The sequence below is a fragment of the Apteryx mantelli genome, chromosome 2, assembly GCF_036417845.1.
Source record: "Apteryx mantelli isolate bAptMan1 chromosome 2, bAptMan1.hap1, whole genome shotgun sequence".
Classification (NCBI taxonomy): Eukaryota; Metazoa; Chordata; class Aves; order Apterygiformes; family Apterygidae; genus Apteryx; species Apteryx mantelli.
The window spans coordinates 148,104,199-148,123,189 of NC_089979.1; the positions used below are offsets into that span (position 1 = coordinate 148,104,199).

The 18,991-nt window shown below is 35.4% G+C and overlaps 1 protein-coding gene across 1 annotated transcript in view; it reads left to right on the forward strand.

The window, feature by feature from the left end:
- The window catches only part of MALRD1 (MAM and LDL receptor class A domain containing 1), a 303,969-nt gene that overhangs the window by 147,922 nt on the left and 137,056 nt on the right, over positions 1-18,991 (forward strand). Inside the window, exons 27-28 of the mRNA XM_013949322.2 lie at positions 11,148-11,393; positions 14,590-14,747. Coding sequence (XP_013804776.1) covers positions 11,148-11,393; positions 14,590-14,747 — 404 coding nt within the window. The remainder of the gene's footprint in view (positions 1-11,147; positions 11,394-14,589; positions 14,748-18,991) is intronic.

An 18,991-nucleotide genomic window follows, 5' to 3' on the forward strand; every position in this document is an offset into this window, starting at 1 on the left:
CCTTTAGAACCAATTTTATGTGAAGGATTCTTGTATGGTTCTGCGTAGTGACTGTTAGGATATGTACAGATGCATGCAGATGCAAATTCCCAAGAGAATGAATTCCAGGTAGATGCTATACGTTGGTCAAAAAACTGTGAAGCTGGAGCTGAAGCTTCACTCCAGCTGTGAAGCTAAAGTAATAAAGCTGCTGTAACCCAGGAAGAGTATAATTCCTCCTTTCTGTCCCTGAAGGAAATTTCTGAGTTTTGTGAGATTTGCCTCTTACTGGAAAAAAAGGGTTCTAAGAGCTGAAATTGCTAATCTGGGAGATTGGTTAGCCAGGTCAGTATTCAGTGCTCTAGTTCCATCTTATGCATATAAAACATGATCTACTGATTTATGAACTTGGAAGGATTTAGAGATGTATTTTGGATTTTAAAAAGCGTTGGATTTGGATGCCTGACTTCAAACTGATGAGACTTATTTTGTTGCAAAAGCAAGAGTACCGCAGGAGCAGTCTTTTTCGTGTTTTTTTCACAGCCATAGCTATAAAGTGATGTCTCTGTATTTTAAAGATAGATAGTGTTGTATAGTTAGGCTTCAAAAGAAAAATAGTGTAAGAAGGTCTTCAGTTTCTATGTTGGACTTTCAGATGAAGGTTTGGGCCAGATAAATATGAGTTTTATGAAGAGCACCGGTTTGGGTTTCAGATCTGTTTGCACCTTCTTCTGCATTTCCCTTTCTTTCCTTTCCCAGTGGAGGAGAGCTAAAGGGCAGAGGTGGCATAGGAATCAGTGTATCTGAACTGATAGTGAATATACTGGAAGCTAGATGCTTATCAGAAGACTGAAAAATAGCCTTCCAGTAGCAACAATGGAGAAAGCAATCTAATTATCTTAAAGGCAGAGGATTTGCTTGAGCTGGTTACCTTTCATAACAATGAACTAGACTAGATTTGAGCAATGTCTTTTAAAACCCAGGTTCCTATGAAGTAGGATAAAAAAATTTCAGCTACCTAAATGAGGGCTCTCTCTCCAACTGTAAGCCTTTCTGCTGCTTCCTTGTTCAGTCATTTGTTAAGCTTATGCGCTAATATTTGCTTACCTCAAAGAGCACTGCTAAACGTGAATTCTTCTTACTTTCTGATGCTGAATTGAGGTACAGTTAATAAGGCTATCATTACTTTTGCGAATAAATAATTGCACTACACTGGGCAGATATTAAGTGAAGATAATCAATAAAAAATTATTCTTAACAGTTTTAATTGTTGACAAAATATATTCCTGCTGTTTGGAGAGATATAAGGAACAGAATGACTTAATCATTTTAGGAGATACTAACAGTATTAGGGACATTTGGAGCATATAGGGTCCAAATGCAATCTTTGTTACTGGCAGTGTTTCACCTAACACACATATGATGACTTTATAAGTGTGTTTTTCATCTTCTTCTCTTTCATTGTTTAAGAATAAACATGCTTGTAATACAGAGGGAAGGTAAAAGATTACCATATTAAAAGCTGTATGTTTTTTTGAGATACTGAGTGATTAAGAGTTTGTTAATATCTTTCCCTTGCACCAAGTGAAGATATTTTTTATTTTCCTATTGACCTTTCCACTGGAGGCACAAAGGTGTGTGGAAAGCTGATCAAGACCATAAAATCTTTTAATTATCATGTTCTCCTCAGTTCACTATAGCATTCTGTCTAAGACAGATAAAAAGTTCTGTAATATTATATGGTGAATGCAGTAATCCTGAAATTTATTCCTTCTGAGCAATGAGAGATGAAAGGTTCATAGAGGTCATGAGATTTACTTTGATCGGTTTTGGACTTCAGTTTTTCCTACACCTGATTCTTAGTCAAGTATTGCTGAAGAATTTAAATAAAGCTGTGTTTAAATACTGGTATTTTTTATAGAAATTCTCCCTGAATGGTATTTATAGCAATTCTTTCACCCTTGCATCCTATCTTAACATGACTGAAAATATTCCAGAGCCGTTTCCTTTCTAATCTACATATTTGTATCATTGAACATTACATGCTGATTTAAAGTGAATAGGTTGACATTCAGAATTAGTAGTTATCCCCAACAGATAATACATATACATCATTTTTTATTTTCCCCTTTGAACAGTGGGCAATCTTATGTTAATTTAAATCCATTCTTGGATTGCCTTATAGGATCTAACTTGTCAAAGAAAATGGCAATTCCTGGAAGATATTTCTGAGGTCTTGCAGGCATTTAATACAGTCAGTGGCCATTTTGTATTTTTACTACTTAAGCTATGTCTTTTTTCATGCCTTCAGGTAGTGGTGGCATCAGCTATGCATCAATCCTGGCTTTGAGCCAAGTGCTAACATTTAGCTGATCAAGCAAGGTTTCACGTCCAGTGTACAGTAATACAATGTAGTTTAGGTGAGCTGTTGAGCTGTGCTTCTAAGGGACATACTACCACTTAGAGTTAAGCCTGGAGATCTTCAGAAGGTAGCTTCACTAGCTTGCTTCCAGAGCTCCTACACCAAGATATCTTCACATGCCTTGGCATAGGGTTTGTAGGACTGCCTTCTGTGGTGGAGAGAGCTGGACTTGCGGGACTGAGGTTAAACTTTTGACCTAAAAATGTATATACAAAACCAAAATATTTATAGAGTTTAAGCATATGTCTTAAAGGTCACAAATGAAAAAAGATTTTTAAACATTTGGAACCTTTTAAGATTGTTGTTTTCATATCTAAATAGTATTTTTTCTGTTTGTATCCTCGTTAGGAGCTCAGGCAGTGAATATTTACGTTTAGTTTATTTAGGCTGGAACAAGGCAAGCTAAATTTTTATTTAATTTTACTTTATTTACTAAGAGGAAACTCAGGTGAGTGAGTTAAGCTTTTCAGGTTAGTTAGTACCTATCAATCTCAACATAGTAAGATGCACAGGATGAGTACTCTTATTTCTAGAAAAGCTTTCCTTAAAAACTAGGGTAGCCTCCTCTTTTTCTTGGTGCTTCTTTGTCTGCCATCAAGAAGGTAAGTTCTAAATTTCAACATGGCTTTGGAAAGGGAAGATTTTATACAAGAATTGATATAGCTCTGTTCCCACTACCCATATGCCCAGCTGGAGCAGACTTCCCAGTCTGTCCATGTCTTTAGTTTGGAGACCTGAACCATCTGGTTAACACAGGAATTACCATTATTGCATGTCCTATATCTTGTTTTGGTTTTTGGAGAACCTTGGACTCTTCATGAATTTCTGGCAAGGAGCAGAAGAGTCTTAACACTATTGCAATAGAAAGAATATCTGTCAGTGTATCCAGACCTGTGTCTCTTCTGAAGAAAAATGTCTGATATTTTGTTTAGTGCGTTAGTAATATATTCATCATAAGGAATTCCCATCTGAAGAGATTCCTGAAAATCCCCCTTTAAGCTGACCTACTAGTATGTTTTATAGATGAAGTCAGTGTAGAATACTCGAGCGGTGTCATAAAGTATGCACTCTTTATACCACTGACTGTATTAATATACCAATGCTGTAATAATGGAGATAAAATGATCTAGCAAGACTGTCTCTAGTCAAAAACTGCTTTTTTAAAATTTCTCAAGTGAATGCACTTTCACATACACTGAAGCGCTTGAAACAGATGCTTTTATTCTTTATAATATTGCTTCTACAGTTCCCTTGTACTGCCTATACTACATGCAATCCATGCAGTATGAACGGGCACTGTGTGCCCGTCTTGTCTTCAGTTTCTCTTATCCTGGAGAATTTCTGTCCACCCTAGATGCAGCAAAGCACAATGGTAGGGCACACTAAATGTCACAGAATGGAAATGTCTTAAAGCATATTGAGTGACTGATAAATAAACATCCTTTTCTAATAAGAAATAAGAAGTGCCAGCAAAGAGAAAGAAAGCAAAGACTGAAGATACTTCAGTGCTCTTTCTTGGATGGAGGTGATAATGGGGAACAGTGACAGGCTACCTTGCTTTTTATGTGTTTGACTCTAATGGTTCTGAGGATGAATATTAATGGATGTGATTATTGGAAAGGAATCCTGTCCTGTCTACATGTGAAAGAGGACAAGGTAAATCAGTTGAGGAAGTTTTGGTTGTTGGAGGAGCCTTCATCAGCCCTTTCTCACAGGAGGAACTTAGAAGGTTTACAGTTTCTTCTCAAAGACCCTTTTTCAAACACACTCAAACTGTTGCTGTTTTTTAAACTTTGGGTTGCGTTGATCAGAATGCAAATCAATATATCAAAATATTTGAGAGACTTGCAAAGCCAAAAACTCAACAATTTGCACTCAGTCATAGCAAAAGCAGACTATTTACAAAGAAAAAGCTGATAATGTGTAGTAATTTTTAACAATCTTGTTTATTTCAAGCACTACAACTTCTGAAAGTCTTTAAGAGTTCTTGTAATTTCCAAAGCTTTGCTTTTGAAACGAGGTGCATTTTTCACATCCCTGTGCTGACATGTCGTTACTGCTATGCATCATCCATTGTAATGAAAGCACTTTACTCTGTGTCCTTGGGTTATATCGGTGAGATATTTGAGGAAAGATGTTCTTGTTAACTAATTTTCTTTTAAAGGACACGTGCAATTCAGTCATACAGTAATGTCAACTTAGAGCAAGAATGATAATGGAGTAATTGTTGCAGGGAAAAAATCAGAGATTTGGATCATCTAGAGAGTCCCTATCCCTGGGATGTCAAACTCTTAGCTTGCTGATTAATTACTCTGGCCTCCATAGTAGATTATGGATCTACAAGAACTCTAGCTTTCATTTTAGGAAGTGGTATACCTTTAGCCATGTGAATCCATATAAAATCTTTTGGAAATATTTTGAAGTGGATCTGGCTTTTCAAGCCTACTGATATGTTACTCTGATATTTCTAAGAATTGTAAATTATCCCATACATTTGAATTAGCTTTTAGTTTGGAAAACATAGCTAATACCGTGTTTAGGAAGCACAAGTTTAAAAATGTTTGGAATATTCTCATCCACTATTCTATTTTCTGTTGTTCTAAATCATGATTTATATTGCTGATCATTTTAAGGCAATGATGAAATACAGTAAGAACTGGAAAAGAAACAAATTTATATTATGAAGGAATCAAGCATTAAATGCTTAAGACTAGAATCATGATTAACATAATCCCATATAGAATAATATTTTTGCAATTTTCTAGGCATTCTGATCTTTTTTAATCTTTAGCAGTTCAGTTACTGTACTACTAAATTTTTTCTCCAGTAAGCAAAATTATTTAGAGGACCAGCACTAAGAAAATTGGAATCTCATGTGAAAATGGTAGTTTTTCAGTTCCATTTTGTAGATATAGGTATTTAGTTAATCTATTACAAATTCTCATAATTATATAAGCAAATCAGTATATGCAGCTTCACTTTGATTTTTGAAGCTAAAAAGAATCACTATTAATATCTAATTTAACCTCTTGTGTAATACTGATGAGATTTTCATCTAGTATTTCCTCGACTGACCCAATAATTTCTAGTTGAACTAGAGTGCGTCTTCAGAAAAGGTTCAGTCTTGATTTAATGGCCCTGACTGATGGAGAATTTATCACATTAGCTATTCAATAGTTAATTACTCTATCATTTTATTCTAGTTTGAACTTCACTAACTTCACTTTTCCAACCCTGAATCTTGTACCATTTTGTCTACTAGATTACAGCTTTCTGCTATCAGATTTTTTTCCTTCTTACAGGTAATTACTGGACATTTCTTAAGCTTGTCTGTGATAAACTGCATTGACTGAGGTCCATTTGGTCACTTGTTGTAAGTGTAATCAGAAAATTCCTTTACAAATCCTTCATGACCATTCCAAGCAGATATGACATAGTTTATTTCCATCAATACTGAGTGAAAATGAATTTATTGCATACTCAGATATTTTATATTTTTTTCAATGAGAAATTTAAATGCCTGATCATGCATCTTTGTGAAAACTTGTAATGGATTTTAATTATAAAAAAAAAATTATATTTTCAATGAAAATAAGAATAGCTATTGCCTGTTTAAAGGAAAGGATGAGGGAGATAAAAGACGAACTAAATTTTGTAGAGGAAACAAATAACTTGCAAAGAATTTGGCTGATAGAAAAACAGTAGCTTTGCATATGAAGTTTTTTTGAACAGGGAGGTAGGAAGAACATCTAAAGATCTTATGACCTTGTAAGAAATGGTGGAAAAAATCAAGACCTTCACAAATATGCCGATATTCTAACGGAGATGAGAAGAATAAATAGAGATGAGAACAAAAATGCTTATACACCAGCTTGCAATTCATCAATGAAGTTGATTTATTTTGGATTCTATTCAGCAGCATGCTAAGCACTGTCAGCTGTCCCTCACCTCTGTGGATTTTTATTAGTTCATTATATGATTTCTTTAAATCATCTAATGCTTATATTTCCATGTTATCTATGTACAGCTGGTTGCACAGTTGCCATGTGATGAGTTCTTCCCCAAATAAACATTTAAAAGTGATACTTTATCTTTGAAATACATCAAAATATATTTTTTTGAGGTTTCTATGATGTTTACGTTTGGTTTGTTGCAAAGAATGGAAAGTCTGGCTAACAAAAACAGTTTTTTTAATGGCTTTCCTCTATCTGGCTAAATGGTGTGTACTCTGATCAGTAATCATCTTTCGTTTCAACCCACTGATAGTGAATAGAAAGACAATAAATGGATTTCTGAGAAGAATTCCTAGACAATAAATCTCTATATGCATTGATTAATTGGGACAGCTTGGCTATCTATGGCTTTTTTTGCTCAACTCTCCCTGCCCCACTTACCTTTGGAAATACACCCCAAAGGGAAACTATTGATGTGCTCTGTTAGCCTCTTATGAGCAAAACTTTACAAGCCTTTACTAATGCTAGTTTCTCAGGGACTTCTTGGACATGATTATGGTGACTGTTGCTGCGGAAGTAAGACTTTTGCTATGAACAACTTGTCATCTGCTTTATGTCTGTTGAGTGTATATTAACTACAGTCTTGGAAATTGTTAAAATGAAAATGTTTATTAGAAGAAAAAGTGTAGGAAAGAAGTGAAGTAGATTACTGATGTCTAACTAGTCTATTTTTATGAATAACTAATTTGTATGATATACAAGCTGTTTCTAGACATACAAGAAGTTTAAGAAACTCACAATGTAAAAGACAAATGGGAAGAAAATTGCAGAAATGCTGTATAAATGATCATTGGTAGTGCTGATGGCTATCTGTGATAAGTCGGTAACGTGAGATAAATAACTTTCACACTGCTGACTGTACTCCATGTCCCAAATATGGGTACTGCACTTAGGAAAACCTGAGCTCTGGGTATTTGTTGGCTGGCTGTACAAGTGTGATGAAAGATGTTCTTGGAGTCTCCAATCCAGAAGGTTTGAATCCCAGACTTTGAAGATCTCTTCATGTGGGCTTGAGGTTACAGCTGACAAATCTAAACTTAAAGCGAAGATAGATCCTGAGCTTAAGTCACAATGTGAATGTGCCAGAATGTATTCTATGGGTACATAGAATTGGACTAGATTTTCTAGTATTTTGTGAGTACTTTGAACTCTGCTGCCAATGAAATGTAGTTCTAGTGATAATTTACTTTGCCTGGGAGGCAAACACTCCAGTGGAGAATTTATTTTGCTGCTTCTTCTTGCTGCTAGTTTACAGAGAGGAAAGACACAGCTAATCTTTTGGCTGCGTTTTGGCCTGTGAACTGTTCTTATTTGGCAAGGGCATCCTGCCAATAGATCTGGCGGGTGGCAGCAGTAATAAAATATGAGGGGAGTGCAAAGATGATTTTAATGAACAAAATAGACTATTTCTAAGGGTCTATATGAATTTTCCAGCTAGTCCCTTTAACAATTATATATCTTTAAGAAGGTTTTGTATGCAGTGAAATGTTTTTTATGGACTAGCTCAAAAAGGGTGTCCTGCGTCCAGAGGACAATGCAGAACACTGCTCAGAAAGGAGCTAAATGAGCAAAGAAGTTAGTACTATGACATAGAGTGATCTAAAAATTAGCCAACTCCCAGAAAAATCCTGTTGAGATACAGCCTGTGGTTCTAAAGATTAAAGAATCATTTTTAACCCCTGGAAAATTCTCCTCTGGAATTACTTATTTGAGAACACAACCATTCTTGCCAAAGTTAGGCATTTACACATAGTTAGACATGGATAACACACACAGATGCTATTTCTTAATGTGAACATCTTTTCTCTAATTTATTACTGTTCTGCCTCAATGCTGCAACCTGTATTCCATGTTATCTTTATTACTATTTAAAATGTTTTAAATATCATCAATGCAGAAGATAAACCATGCTCTAATTCTGCTGGTAAGATTGTTCTCTCTCTTAACGTTTGTAGGTGCTAATTTTTCAAAGCAATATGTTTAAGAGAAGCATCTTTAAAATAAGGGTGATTAATCCTTGTCCTAACTACATATTTAAAAATATAAATGTTCCCTCTGTTGATTTTGTTCAGGGTATTTAAAATAATTGACTGGTGTAGCTGTTTTCCACTATTGTGTAAATCCTCTGCAATTCAGAGATTATTGATCTGAAAGACACTAATAGCTCCTTTGGGTCCTTTACACCCTAGGGTGTTGATGCAGTTACCACACAGGGCAAAATTTTTACCTGCTAATAATTTAAGAAACACAGCTTGGAGGAAAGTTACTCAACCTTGCTGAGCAGACATTCCTCTCAATTAAATATCCCTACAATGCTCACAAGGTTTGTTTTGTATTATACAGTGCTATCGCAAAGCATCCATGTTTGCATTGTTAGGACTGAGAAAAAGGGAGGAAAGTAAGAGAGCTCAAAAGACTTATAGTTTTTTTACAGATGAGTTATAAAGCCTTAGAAGTATGGCATGTAAACAGAAAGCATACTATGAAAATACATCCAGAAGCAAGTCACGTTGACCAACTCAGTTAGACAGTGTAATGTCATTCATTACACATGCTTGAAAAGATTCATTCATGCCAGGATTCAAGATGGATTTTTCTTTTTCCTCAGATAACAAAGAGTTCCACTTTTCAGCTCCATGTTTTTCAACCCGAAATTGGAAGCAAAGCTACTAAGGGACTTTAAAATGCTGTAGAGAGATTATTGGAATTATTGATCATGATAAACAGCATGAAAAGTATATCCAAGCACAGGCTGCATCCTAGAGTTTAAATTCCTAGCTTGCTAAGAAAATAAAATTTATGTTTAAATTCTTAGGACAATCACATATAAAAGGAATGCAAGGATTATTATAACTAGCTTCTAAAAATAGATGCCACCTATATTAGGCAGAGATTTTATAACAAATATCTATCTTCCTCTGGGGAACAACACATATGATTGAAATTCTGAAGAGTGGTTCTCTCAAAATGTTTGTGATATACGTAGGGCCTGCTTGCCAGTAGAATAACAACTGAATAGAGATGATTGTCAGATATCTTCAGTAATAGCCTTTCTATGTAATTTGCGTTTAGTACTAAGATTGATAGAGAGGAGTATTTTCTGACAGGCTCCAATTGTTTTTAAGGTTGCAATAATTAGACACTGACTGGTATATCTGCATGATTAATCCATTCTTTTGGCCAAGACCATTTTCAGATTTTCTTTGGAAAATCACACTGTTTTCGTACACTTGTAACTGTGAACTTCATATAGTTTCCCTTCTTCTAGTCAGAGCCTACCCATTTTGTATCCAGCTGTGGAGACTGTTGCTTGAGGCTCTACACTCTTCTAAGTCATTTTCAGAGTTTTATTCTGGCTGACTCCTCTCTGTTAAGGAATTTTACTCCTCTCTCTAAGTAATTGTTCAAAGCCAAATCATATACAGTCTTCCAGAGCGAACATGATACATGCTTTCGTGTTACTAAAGAGGTCAGGAAAAAAAAGATGCTTGATATTTCTATCGCTTTCTAATACTTCATGTTTTGGGGGAAAATGACTCTGTATTAGGAAGATTTAAAAAAAAGAGAGAATTAAAGGACTAATCCTTGTTTTCTTTTCCTAAGATCTAGTGATTCAAGGCTTGTTTTTTACTTCATCCAAAGTCTACAGCAAAGGGGTGTGACAATAATCTTTCACTTAGTTTGGGCCATTTGTAATTTACAATCTAGCATATACAGAGTTCCAGGAGGTTGCCAACACTCCAACTGAGTGCAACATCTCTTATTTTATTTTTTAATAAACCTGTTGTTCTGTGCCCTTAAAGAAAACCAGCCTCATTTATCTGTGTCAGGTTCTCTTATTAATTAGGATAGCTCTATTGGAAAACCAACATTTTTATCCCCATGTGCTTTTTACTACTAATTAACTCAAATCCTGCCAGTACTTATACAACATATACATGTGCATATGATAATTTTATGTCTGATAAGCTAAAATTGTGATAGTCCTATTTCTAGATAAAATTAATGTGTGTGCATTTATTTCTGGCAGAGTAGAATGGAAAATGGGGAAATGGGGAGGGGGAGGGTATTTGTCTCAGAAGTTCTTGTTTTTCTCCCTTCCTGATTAGAGGGTGTACTGAAGGGGTTGCTTTATACCCAGAGCACTGCAGAAAGTGATCTGAAATGAAAACGTGAAGCTTGGAAATAGATCCTGTGAAATGTGTCCTACAATGTTTAGGCTGCACAATAGCAGAATTATCCCTCAATAACGCCAGGAATACTACACAAAAAGGACAGCATCACCCCACTGATCTCATTTGCAAAAAAATCCGTTAAAAGGCAAACCTCTGTAGATAAAATAGAAGCTTTTTCTTCCAAATTGGGGCTGCTAAACTAAGCTCAACTTTGCAGCTGAAATGAAATGGTTTAATCCTACACCACATGAAAGGAGAATGTCAGCAATTAAGTCAGACTAGAAAGCTTTGTTAGTGAAGGAATGCCTGGCTGGAACTTGCCCTCAAAGGCTTTACAAGGAAAACAGTCATTTATTTAGGCAATCTCTTGACAAAATACAAAAGAAATAAACTGATAATGGATTGGCACTTCAGGGGGACCAAAGGCTTTTAATAAAACTGCTCTGGACCACCCTCTCCTTCTAAATATCAAACTGTCTCAGATGTAACCTTCCAGTAACCTTGCTGGAATGCCTGGCAGTGTGATTCACCAGGATACCCCTATTCTTCTCTTTTCAGGCCCCTGCTCACATGGCTATTGGGAATGTCAGAATGGCAAGTGTTACAGACCAGAACAAAGCTGCGATTTTGTAGACAACTGTGGGGATAATACAGATGAGAGTGAATGTGGAACTTCCTGCACCTTTGAGAAAGGCAGATGTGGCTGGCAAAATTCCCTGGCAGACAATTTCGACTGGGTGCTGGGGGCTGGCTCTCCTCAAAGTCTGAGACCTCCCAGGGATCACACACTTGGAAATAGAACTGGTATGTTGTCAGTTACATGCAAGATATAATTATGTTATGGAGCTTCTCATACTTCCCTTGGGAGGCAACAGGAGGGGTCTACACATCTAATTAGGGTGTCATTTTTAATAAATTAAATGTGTAACTCAGTATCAAAATATTAATTAGTGTTCTAAAATAACTTTAGGTTAGGAAAAATTGATTCTCAGTTGTTTCTTCTTTAAGTAGTGCTGTATGTGTCAAGCAAGATAATTTGTTACTTGTCAGGAGAGAGGCATTTAATCTGGCAGCAGACTGCAGGGATGAGAGAGCTAAGCTCTGAGATCCACTAGGTTCCGCTCCACCAGAGTCTTATCTCGTTTCCAGGAAGCCCCAGCTCATGTCAGAACATGCTGCAACAGTCTGAACATAAGAAAAAAAAATCTATATTGGCACACAGTATTTTGTGTGTTTTTATTAATTTTGAGTAGGAACAGAGTTATCTAAAATATAATAAAGTTTTTTTCTGAAGGGTAATAAGATATTTTGATCTCTCCCTGAAAATCAGTTAAAGAGGATGAATAAGTGCCTTTTTACCTTAGAAAAATCCTTCTTTAAGCTGCTAAATCATACCTAAAGTGTGTCCTAATGAGAAATGGAAAAAAAATATATTTAAGAGTTAAGAAACTGATCCAAAACTTTATAGTCAACCATAGCATCTGTTCATAGTTCAATTTTAGATAGTTTTAAATAAATAAATCTTCTTCCTTAGTGACAGTACAGCTCCCGCTCCGGCTTGGCCCTGGCCAAATCACCCAGCTATCTGTTCTTGTCCTTCCCGCAGGCTTCCATGCCTTCATCCTCTGCCTTTGAAGTTCCCATAGCCCAGCCAAAGATGTTACCAAAGCTGAGCTCTGAACAGACTTTAAGTTGAAATACTCCACAACAGAGTTGCACAAAGGTGTGGGGCTTGTCTTTAGTATTCGTTAAATGCTTACATGAGCTGTGGAAGGACAAAGCCCAATAAAACCAAAGTTTACTTGAAGATACATAGATATACATAGAAACTCGGAGGCTAGTGAAAGCTTGGCAAGAGACAAATGAGGGTGAAACAGGTACAAATAATCAAAGATTGTATTTTCATGTTTTCAAATTTAGAGACAATCTAACCTGGCTACATTTTATTGTTCTCAAAGCAAGATGCAGGATGAAAGGAAAACTCTTCTACCTCCCACCCCCCTCCAAGATGTGTCCCTGTCTTTCATTTGGCTGTTAAAACATCCAGTTCTGTTACAACACAAATTTCTTAGTTTATTGTATCTCCATGGTATGTATGTTGAATCAGCTCCACATATGAATAAAATGATTATTATTTTAATTGCTAGGCCTGGAAATTTACCCTGTGATCTGCAAGTTCATGCATTTGTTGTCATGAGTGATAAAACAGGCCAAACTCTCTTTATTTTTCACTCAGGAACTGTGCTATAGACTGAAATCATGCTCTCAAATAAATATATTCCGAATTACTTTCACCTTTCACAACTTTAATGTGGTCAAATGCTTAATGGTGAAGGTAGAATCTGTCTGTACTGTTGATATTGATAACGCTTAATAATTGTGTTCATAATGAGAGAATCAAAACAAAATTCAGCTCACTTTTTACCCCAATTATCAATTTTGTCATCTGTTGTAGAAACTCCAGTATTCAATAACCTTCCCATCCTCATGCAAAGTGAAGCAAAGAGGAGTTTAGCCACTATTTCTAAAACCACAACTCTTGAGCTTGAATCCAGCAGTTACTTAATTTTGACTCCACTATTAGCATGTCTGTTTTCGATATTAAAATGTCTAAAATTTGCTTATGACCAGAATTACAGTACTCTGGCCAGAATTAAGTGACTTATCTCATTATCTCCTAACCAAGCTTGACTGGCTGTGGACAGTCCACAGGGCAAGTGTCCCACAGTGCTGGGCCCAGATCAAGAGGCCTTTTGGAGTGTACCACATCCTGTGTCCGTGTGTCACCCCCCTGTCTCACCCCCCAATCACACTCAGGTTTCCTTCCCAAAACAACTGTGGAAGTGGTTTTGTTTCAAACGGAAGAAGTTGTTTTCCTCATGCTAGATATGCGTTGATGTAACATCAACATATTCAGTATTCATCCTAGCCTACCCACATTTTTCTAGTGTGCCATGATAAGGCATGCTTTTGGTATCTCATACAAGTTCATGTACGTGGCATTTTTAACACAGAACATAGCCAATGTGGGAAAAATAAGTTTTCATTTTCATTATCTAAGCATATTAAAAAATAAAATATTTATCATGAGGCTGTCACAACACATGTTAAATATATGCTTGACCTCAGGGAGGAAGCAATTTTCCCATCCAATAATATTACGGCAGACTCTGTAGTTGTAGTTGAGCCAGAGAAGTGTAAAATTTAGAATGAACCAATTTTACTCCGATAAGCTTTTATCTCTAATTCATATAAATATTCAATAGATCTGCAGTTATAATTTGATTTTATACTATTTTATAGTATGGTTATATTTACATGAACTACACATTCATTGTTTATAAAAGGGACAAAAAAGGGAATCTGAAAACTTGCAATATTTATTATACTTTCTGATTGAAATAGAAATGCAAAACTCTTGAAGCGTATCAGTTTCTGAAAATATTACCTATTTTTATTTATTTTTGCAACTTTTTCTGACTAAATAATTTGAGTGAAAGTTAGTATTAATACTCTAAGGAGTACAGATGAACTAAAATAATTTGAATCGTTAGGGGTACCTAATGATTTATAAGTGTATGAAGGTATTATGCCTGTTTCACAAGTTTCTGTACAGTGTGACTTGCTATGTTGAAGGCAATCTTTCAGAAAACTTCATCCTGAGATTTGTCACAGTGTGGCCATTATATGAGGTACTGTCAAAAAAGTAGCTAATGCTGTTGGACAAGGAGATATGATCAGAGTATCTGGAAAACGTGGACATTCACCGTCTCTCCTCTACATAGGCCCATCCGATTCTTAAGCTGTTCTCAGCTTATTCCTGATGTAACAAGCATACAAGGAAAGTGATCTGGTGACTTTTACCCTAAGCAGAGATTCAGCTAGTATACGAGGTATATGGGAAGCATTATATCTTTTTGCATTTGTTTTGCTGAGTTTTGGTCATGGAATCTAATCTGGAAGTCCAAACAATTTTCACAATTTCATAACTTAATTTCAGGACAATTCCTGTATCTTGAGGCTACTCCGATAGGCCTAGAAAATGAAAAAGCCCATGTGAAGAGTTCCAGGTGGAGGGAGTCAAGCAGGACTTGTGTGATGAGCTTCTGGTACTTCATGTCATCAAAAGCCACAGGATGTATTCAAGTTCTCATTAAGGTAATCAAAAGATTTTTTTCTTTTGAATAGCTGATACCTGTCAGAGTGTATGTGCTCCAGCGGAGAGCTTCAGCCCTCTGATGTTAGAACTGCTTGTAGACTTAAAGACATCCCACTGCTCGTGTCTGCCAGGCACCTCTTAGTTCAGTGCCATTTTGTAAAGTGTCATTTTTTATTCTAGTCTTTCAAAAAAGCTTTTACAAGACCCCTTGTCTCCCCACAAAAATTCTTCTGAAAAGTTACAGAAAACCTTTTAAAACCTCTTTCCACTACTTTAAGTGCCAAAGAAACAAAAATTGCCGCATACTCCAAAAGAGCTAAAGATGGCGTTATGCAGACGATCTCTTTATATCTAACTTCAGAGGCTCCTAAAGTCACTTTGCCTTTTCACTTATAGTAATTTTTTTGATCCTTTCTATGCCAGATCTGTTTTCTGCCTTATTGCTGTCATCCTTATTCATATCTATCAGTGTGTAACCCTATGGTTCTGATAGGATGACATACACCAAAAAACATTTAGCAACCAGCACAAACTGGAAAAATTTTCAAAAACCTGTCTGTGTTAAATTATTAGTCTTCTTACGTAGACAGGTACACAATATATAATCAGTTATCTTTAGGAATGGCATTTTCTTCACTAAACGTGGGATGACGTAGCACATAAATCATGACAAAAGCAAAAGCTAAGGTTACTTGGTTACAATAGAAAACTAATACCATCCTTGAAAAGTGGCCCTTTGTTGTTTGCTAAAAAAAAAGTAATGCAATCTAAAAGCAAGTTTTAAGCCATAGTATGATTTCAAATAAAAGGTTTAAATTAGTAACCAATACAGCAAAAGCAAATATTTCACCTCTCTGTGTGTTCTAAATCACCATAGGGCATTGTAATGGTGCTTCAATATAATGACCAAATCTACCACTTCTACATGTAGTAGAAGCCTTTGCAAGAGAGAGTTTGTGTATTTGTAATTAAGTTTGTGTGTTCAAAGAGTACTGGTTATTCAAGTAGAAATCGAGGGTGCAATTTATTTGCTATGTGTCTGTTACCTCCTCTTTCTTCAGTATCTCTAATAAAATCCCAAGATAGAAATTATTTTGGCAAACTTCATTACATTTTTCTGTTTTATTTCCAGTGCACGTGTTGACTGCCTAGCTTTCAGTTTTAAATTACACTTTGTCCTTGAAAAGAAATTGCTAAAATTATTTCTCAAATAATCTGTGAATTAAAAGAATGACTCAAATGCCTGGAACACTTCAGTGGTCTTCAACATCTAAAAACACAACCTAGATTAAGTCCATCTGAAATATAAAAACAAGGAGCCCTTTGGCAGTCATTAGATTTCATGAATTAATCCAAATACCTATAAATGACAGCAGACCAATCATCAAGTAGCTGTGTGGATCATGAGGTAAATTTATATAACTGTTTTTCCCCAAAAAGCTCAAATCCATGAAGCAGGCAAGTAGGAAAAATAGTTGGTTTTTGAAAATGATTTTTCTTTGGTAATCTATTCAAAGATAAAAAGCAAAAATAGATCCTGTTACTTAGAATGAATTAGATAAAAAAAAAAACATTTATTTTAACTCAGAGTTCATATTATGTTCCTATCATTTTGCTCAAAGATATATCTTGTAGAGCTGAAATATTGTAGTTATGAGCACCTTAGACTTGCTCAGTTTTAATTGCAAACTAATTTGCCAACTATCTTTGGTTCGAAATAAATAGGAATTGTATTATGTATGTGTGTGAATTTTGCACTCAGCTGTACTGTTGCTTGTGTACAGCCATTATCACACTAAATATATTGCAATATAAACAATTTTTTTAAAAACACAAATAAATAATTATATTCTGGTTTTATTGTATGCAGTGCAGTTAATACTACACAAGCAACTACTTCTGGTAACCTTCTAGTAGACCCCAAACTGCTGAGACTTGTGGACATAGACTTTGACAACCAGAGAAGACTCAGTTACCTCTGCTTTTGAAATACTGTAAATCTCAAAGTCATTTTTAAATATGAAACTCTTCATTTTTGATCAATCTGTCATCTCATGACCATGCAGCCTATTCCTGCTGAAGAGTAAAGATGCAAATTTAATCAGTGCTTAAAACAATAGATGGAGAATGGTTTTGTAAGTGTTGGACTCAATATTTTTAGACTCTGAAATTGGCAATTATTTTACATTTGAGGTCATCATCAGAGAAAAAGCCATTTTTATGGAGCTAGCAATAAAAACCCTGCCTTTGGGATGCTAAATTACCTTTAACTTTCTTCTGTTAGTATCAGGCATACAGTAGCTTTTAAATGGTTCTTTTTTTTTTTTATCACAGTTAAGTTGGGAAGGTCACTGCTACAAAATACTTGATAATATTTAAGCACATAATTGCTTCTGAAACCTCAACTCTCTTTCAAATAGGAGGCAAAAAAATGTGAAAAGAAAACCAACCAAACAATCATCAAAATGGAGTTAAAAAAGAAATGTTTTATTCTTTTGGGGGATATTTTCTATGAAGTCTTTAAGTCTAGTAATCAAAATTCTTAATTTCTTTTCCTCTTCAAGACAAAGGGATTTAATTTTTTTTTTAACCCAGTTGGACCCTTAGCAGAATTTTACCAGATAGCTATCTCTGATGGAAATAGCTTGTAGAGATTCTTTTTTTTCAATACTTGTTAATGTTTGTTTGAAAGGTAATACCCAAATATATGCCTTCTATGAAATACTCTAGATCAAAATCTATAGTATCTTCTTTCTCTAAGTTGTTGGAGTAATTTCTGTTTCCTGTTTGTTTTATCCTTATTCTACCATGACATTGCCCCCTTCTTATTTTCACTTAATTTACCACCTTAATAACCATTACAGTCGTTACTTTTAGCCTATTTTAAATTATCCCTGTCTCCAATGGTCTTCGGCCCACAATTAATGACTTAAATGAGTTTAAAGGCAGTGTAAATAGAAGACACTTGAGTAAGGACGTTAGTATTGTATCCTGGATTGTTTTGCAGGAGATCAACTTAGTTTTCCCATTCTGTTGTTTATATAGATTCTTATATTAATTCTGTAATCTGAGTTTTTATGTAGCAGTGGCTTTATGAATAAAATCTAATTAGTCAGTACCTAGTCACGTGAAATCATACTGAAGGTTCTCCTGCTAGTTCCAACTACAATACCAATATATCTCCATCCACTTTGAGTATCTCTTGATTTAGACCAAAGTTCATGTCAGTGAAAATAGATTTGTAGACTGTGATTAATTGAAAAGGCAAGGGAGAAGCCATGACCCAGGGACCCAGGAGGGAACACAGGTTTCACAGCTTAACAAACTCTCTAGCTAAAGTCATCACTTCAGTTCGAAGTTGAACTGAGAGCGAACATCATACACACCAATGGCACAATATCAAAATATAAGATAAAGTAATATCATATGGAGAGAGAGTGAGGAAGACATTTGCTCTCCCCCTGGGTATTACAGTGGAAGAGAAATAGCAATCAATTTTTTTGAATTTATAGTTCATTCTATGTCTTCTCTTAATATTAGGGCTTGTCCACTTTCAGGAAGCTTAAGCATATTATTCATTATACTGCTGAAATAGTATCTCAGATTATGGTATAGCCAAGAAAGCTGCTGGTTTATAAAGAGGATTCTACAAAGCATGAGCTTTTGTTTTGAAACTTGTAGTTAGAGAAAGCAAATTACATTTCTAAGGGAATTTCTCTACCATCAATGTTTTCCTTTCTCAAGCTGTACTACATATTGTTATTTTAAACCTCTGTGTGTGTGTAATATAAACAATCTAATCGGAATGACACTGATAGGCAGTTGAACTAGTTGCAAAAATACTGTATGCTTCAAATCAAAACCCTCACCATATATGCAAATGAAAGATATTGACATTATAGCTGTGTGGAGACTGCAGTATTTAAGAGACTGCAATATCTAACTTGCTGTCCATCTAAATTGAAATTGCAAAGTGTTTAACTGCAGTGCAGAAGCGCACAAGGCAGACAGAATATTACCCGAAAATATCTAGATATTAATAATCAAAACATTGCTACTGCAGTAAGATTTTGAGGTATTTCTAATCTACTCTGTGGCAGCTGCAAAAGAATACACTCTATTGTAAGAGACATTTTGAAGCTAGAGTGCAGCAGGAGTAATCTGAATACACCATACCTGCTTTGGCAGTGGTAGTGGGGTTCCTACTCAGCACTCAAATATTGGTTTCTTTTAAAAGACACAG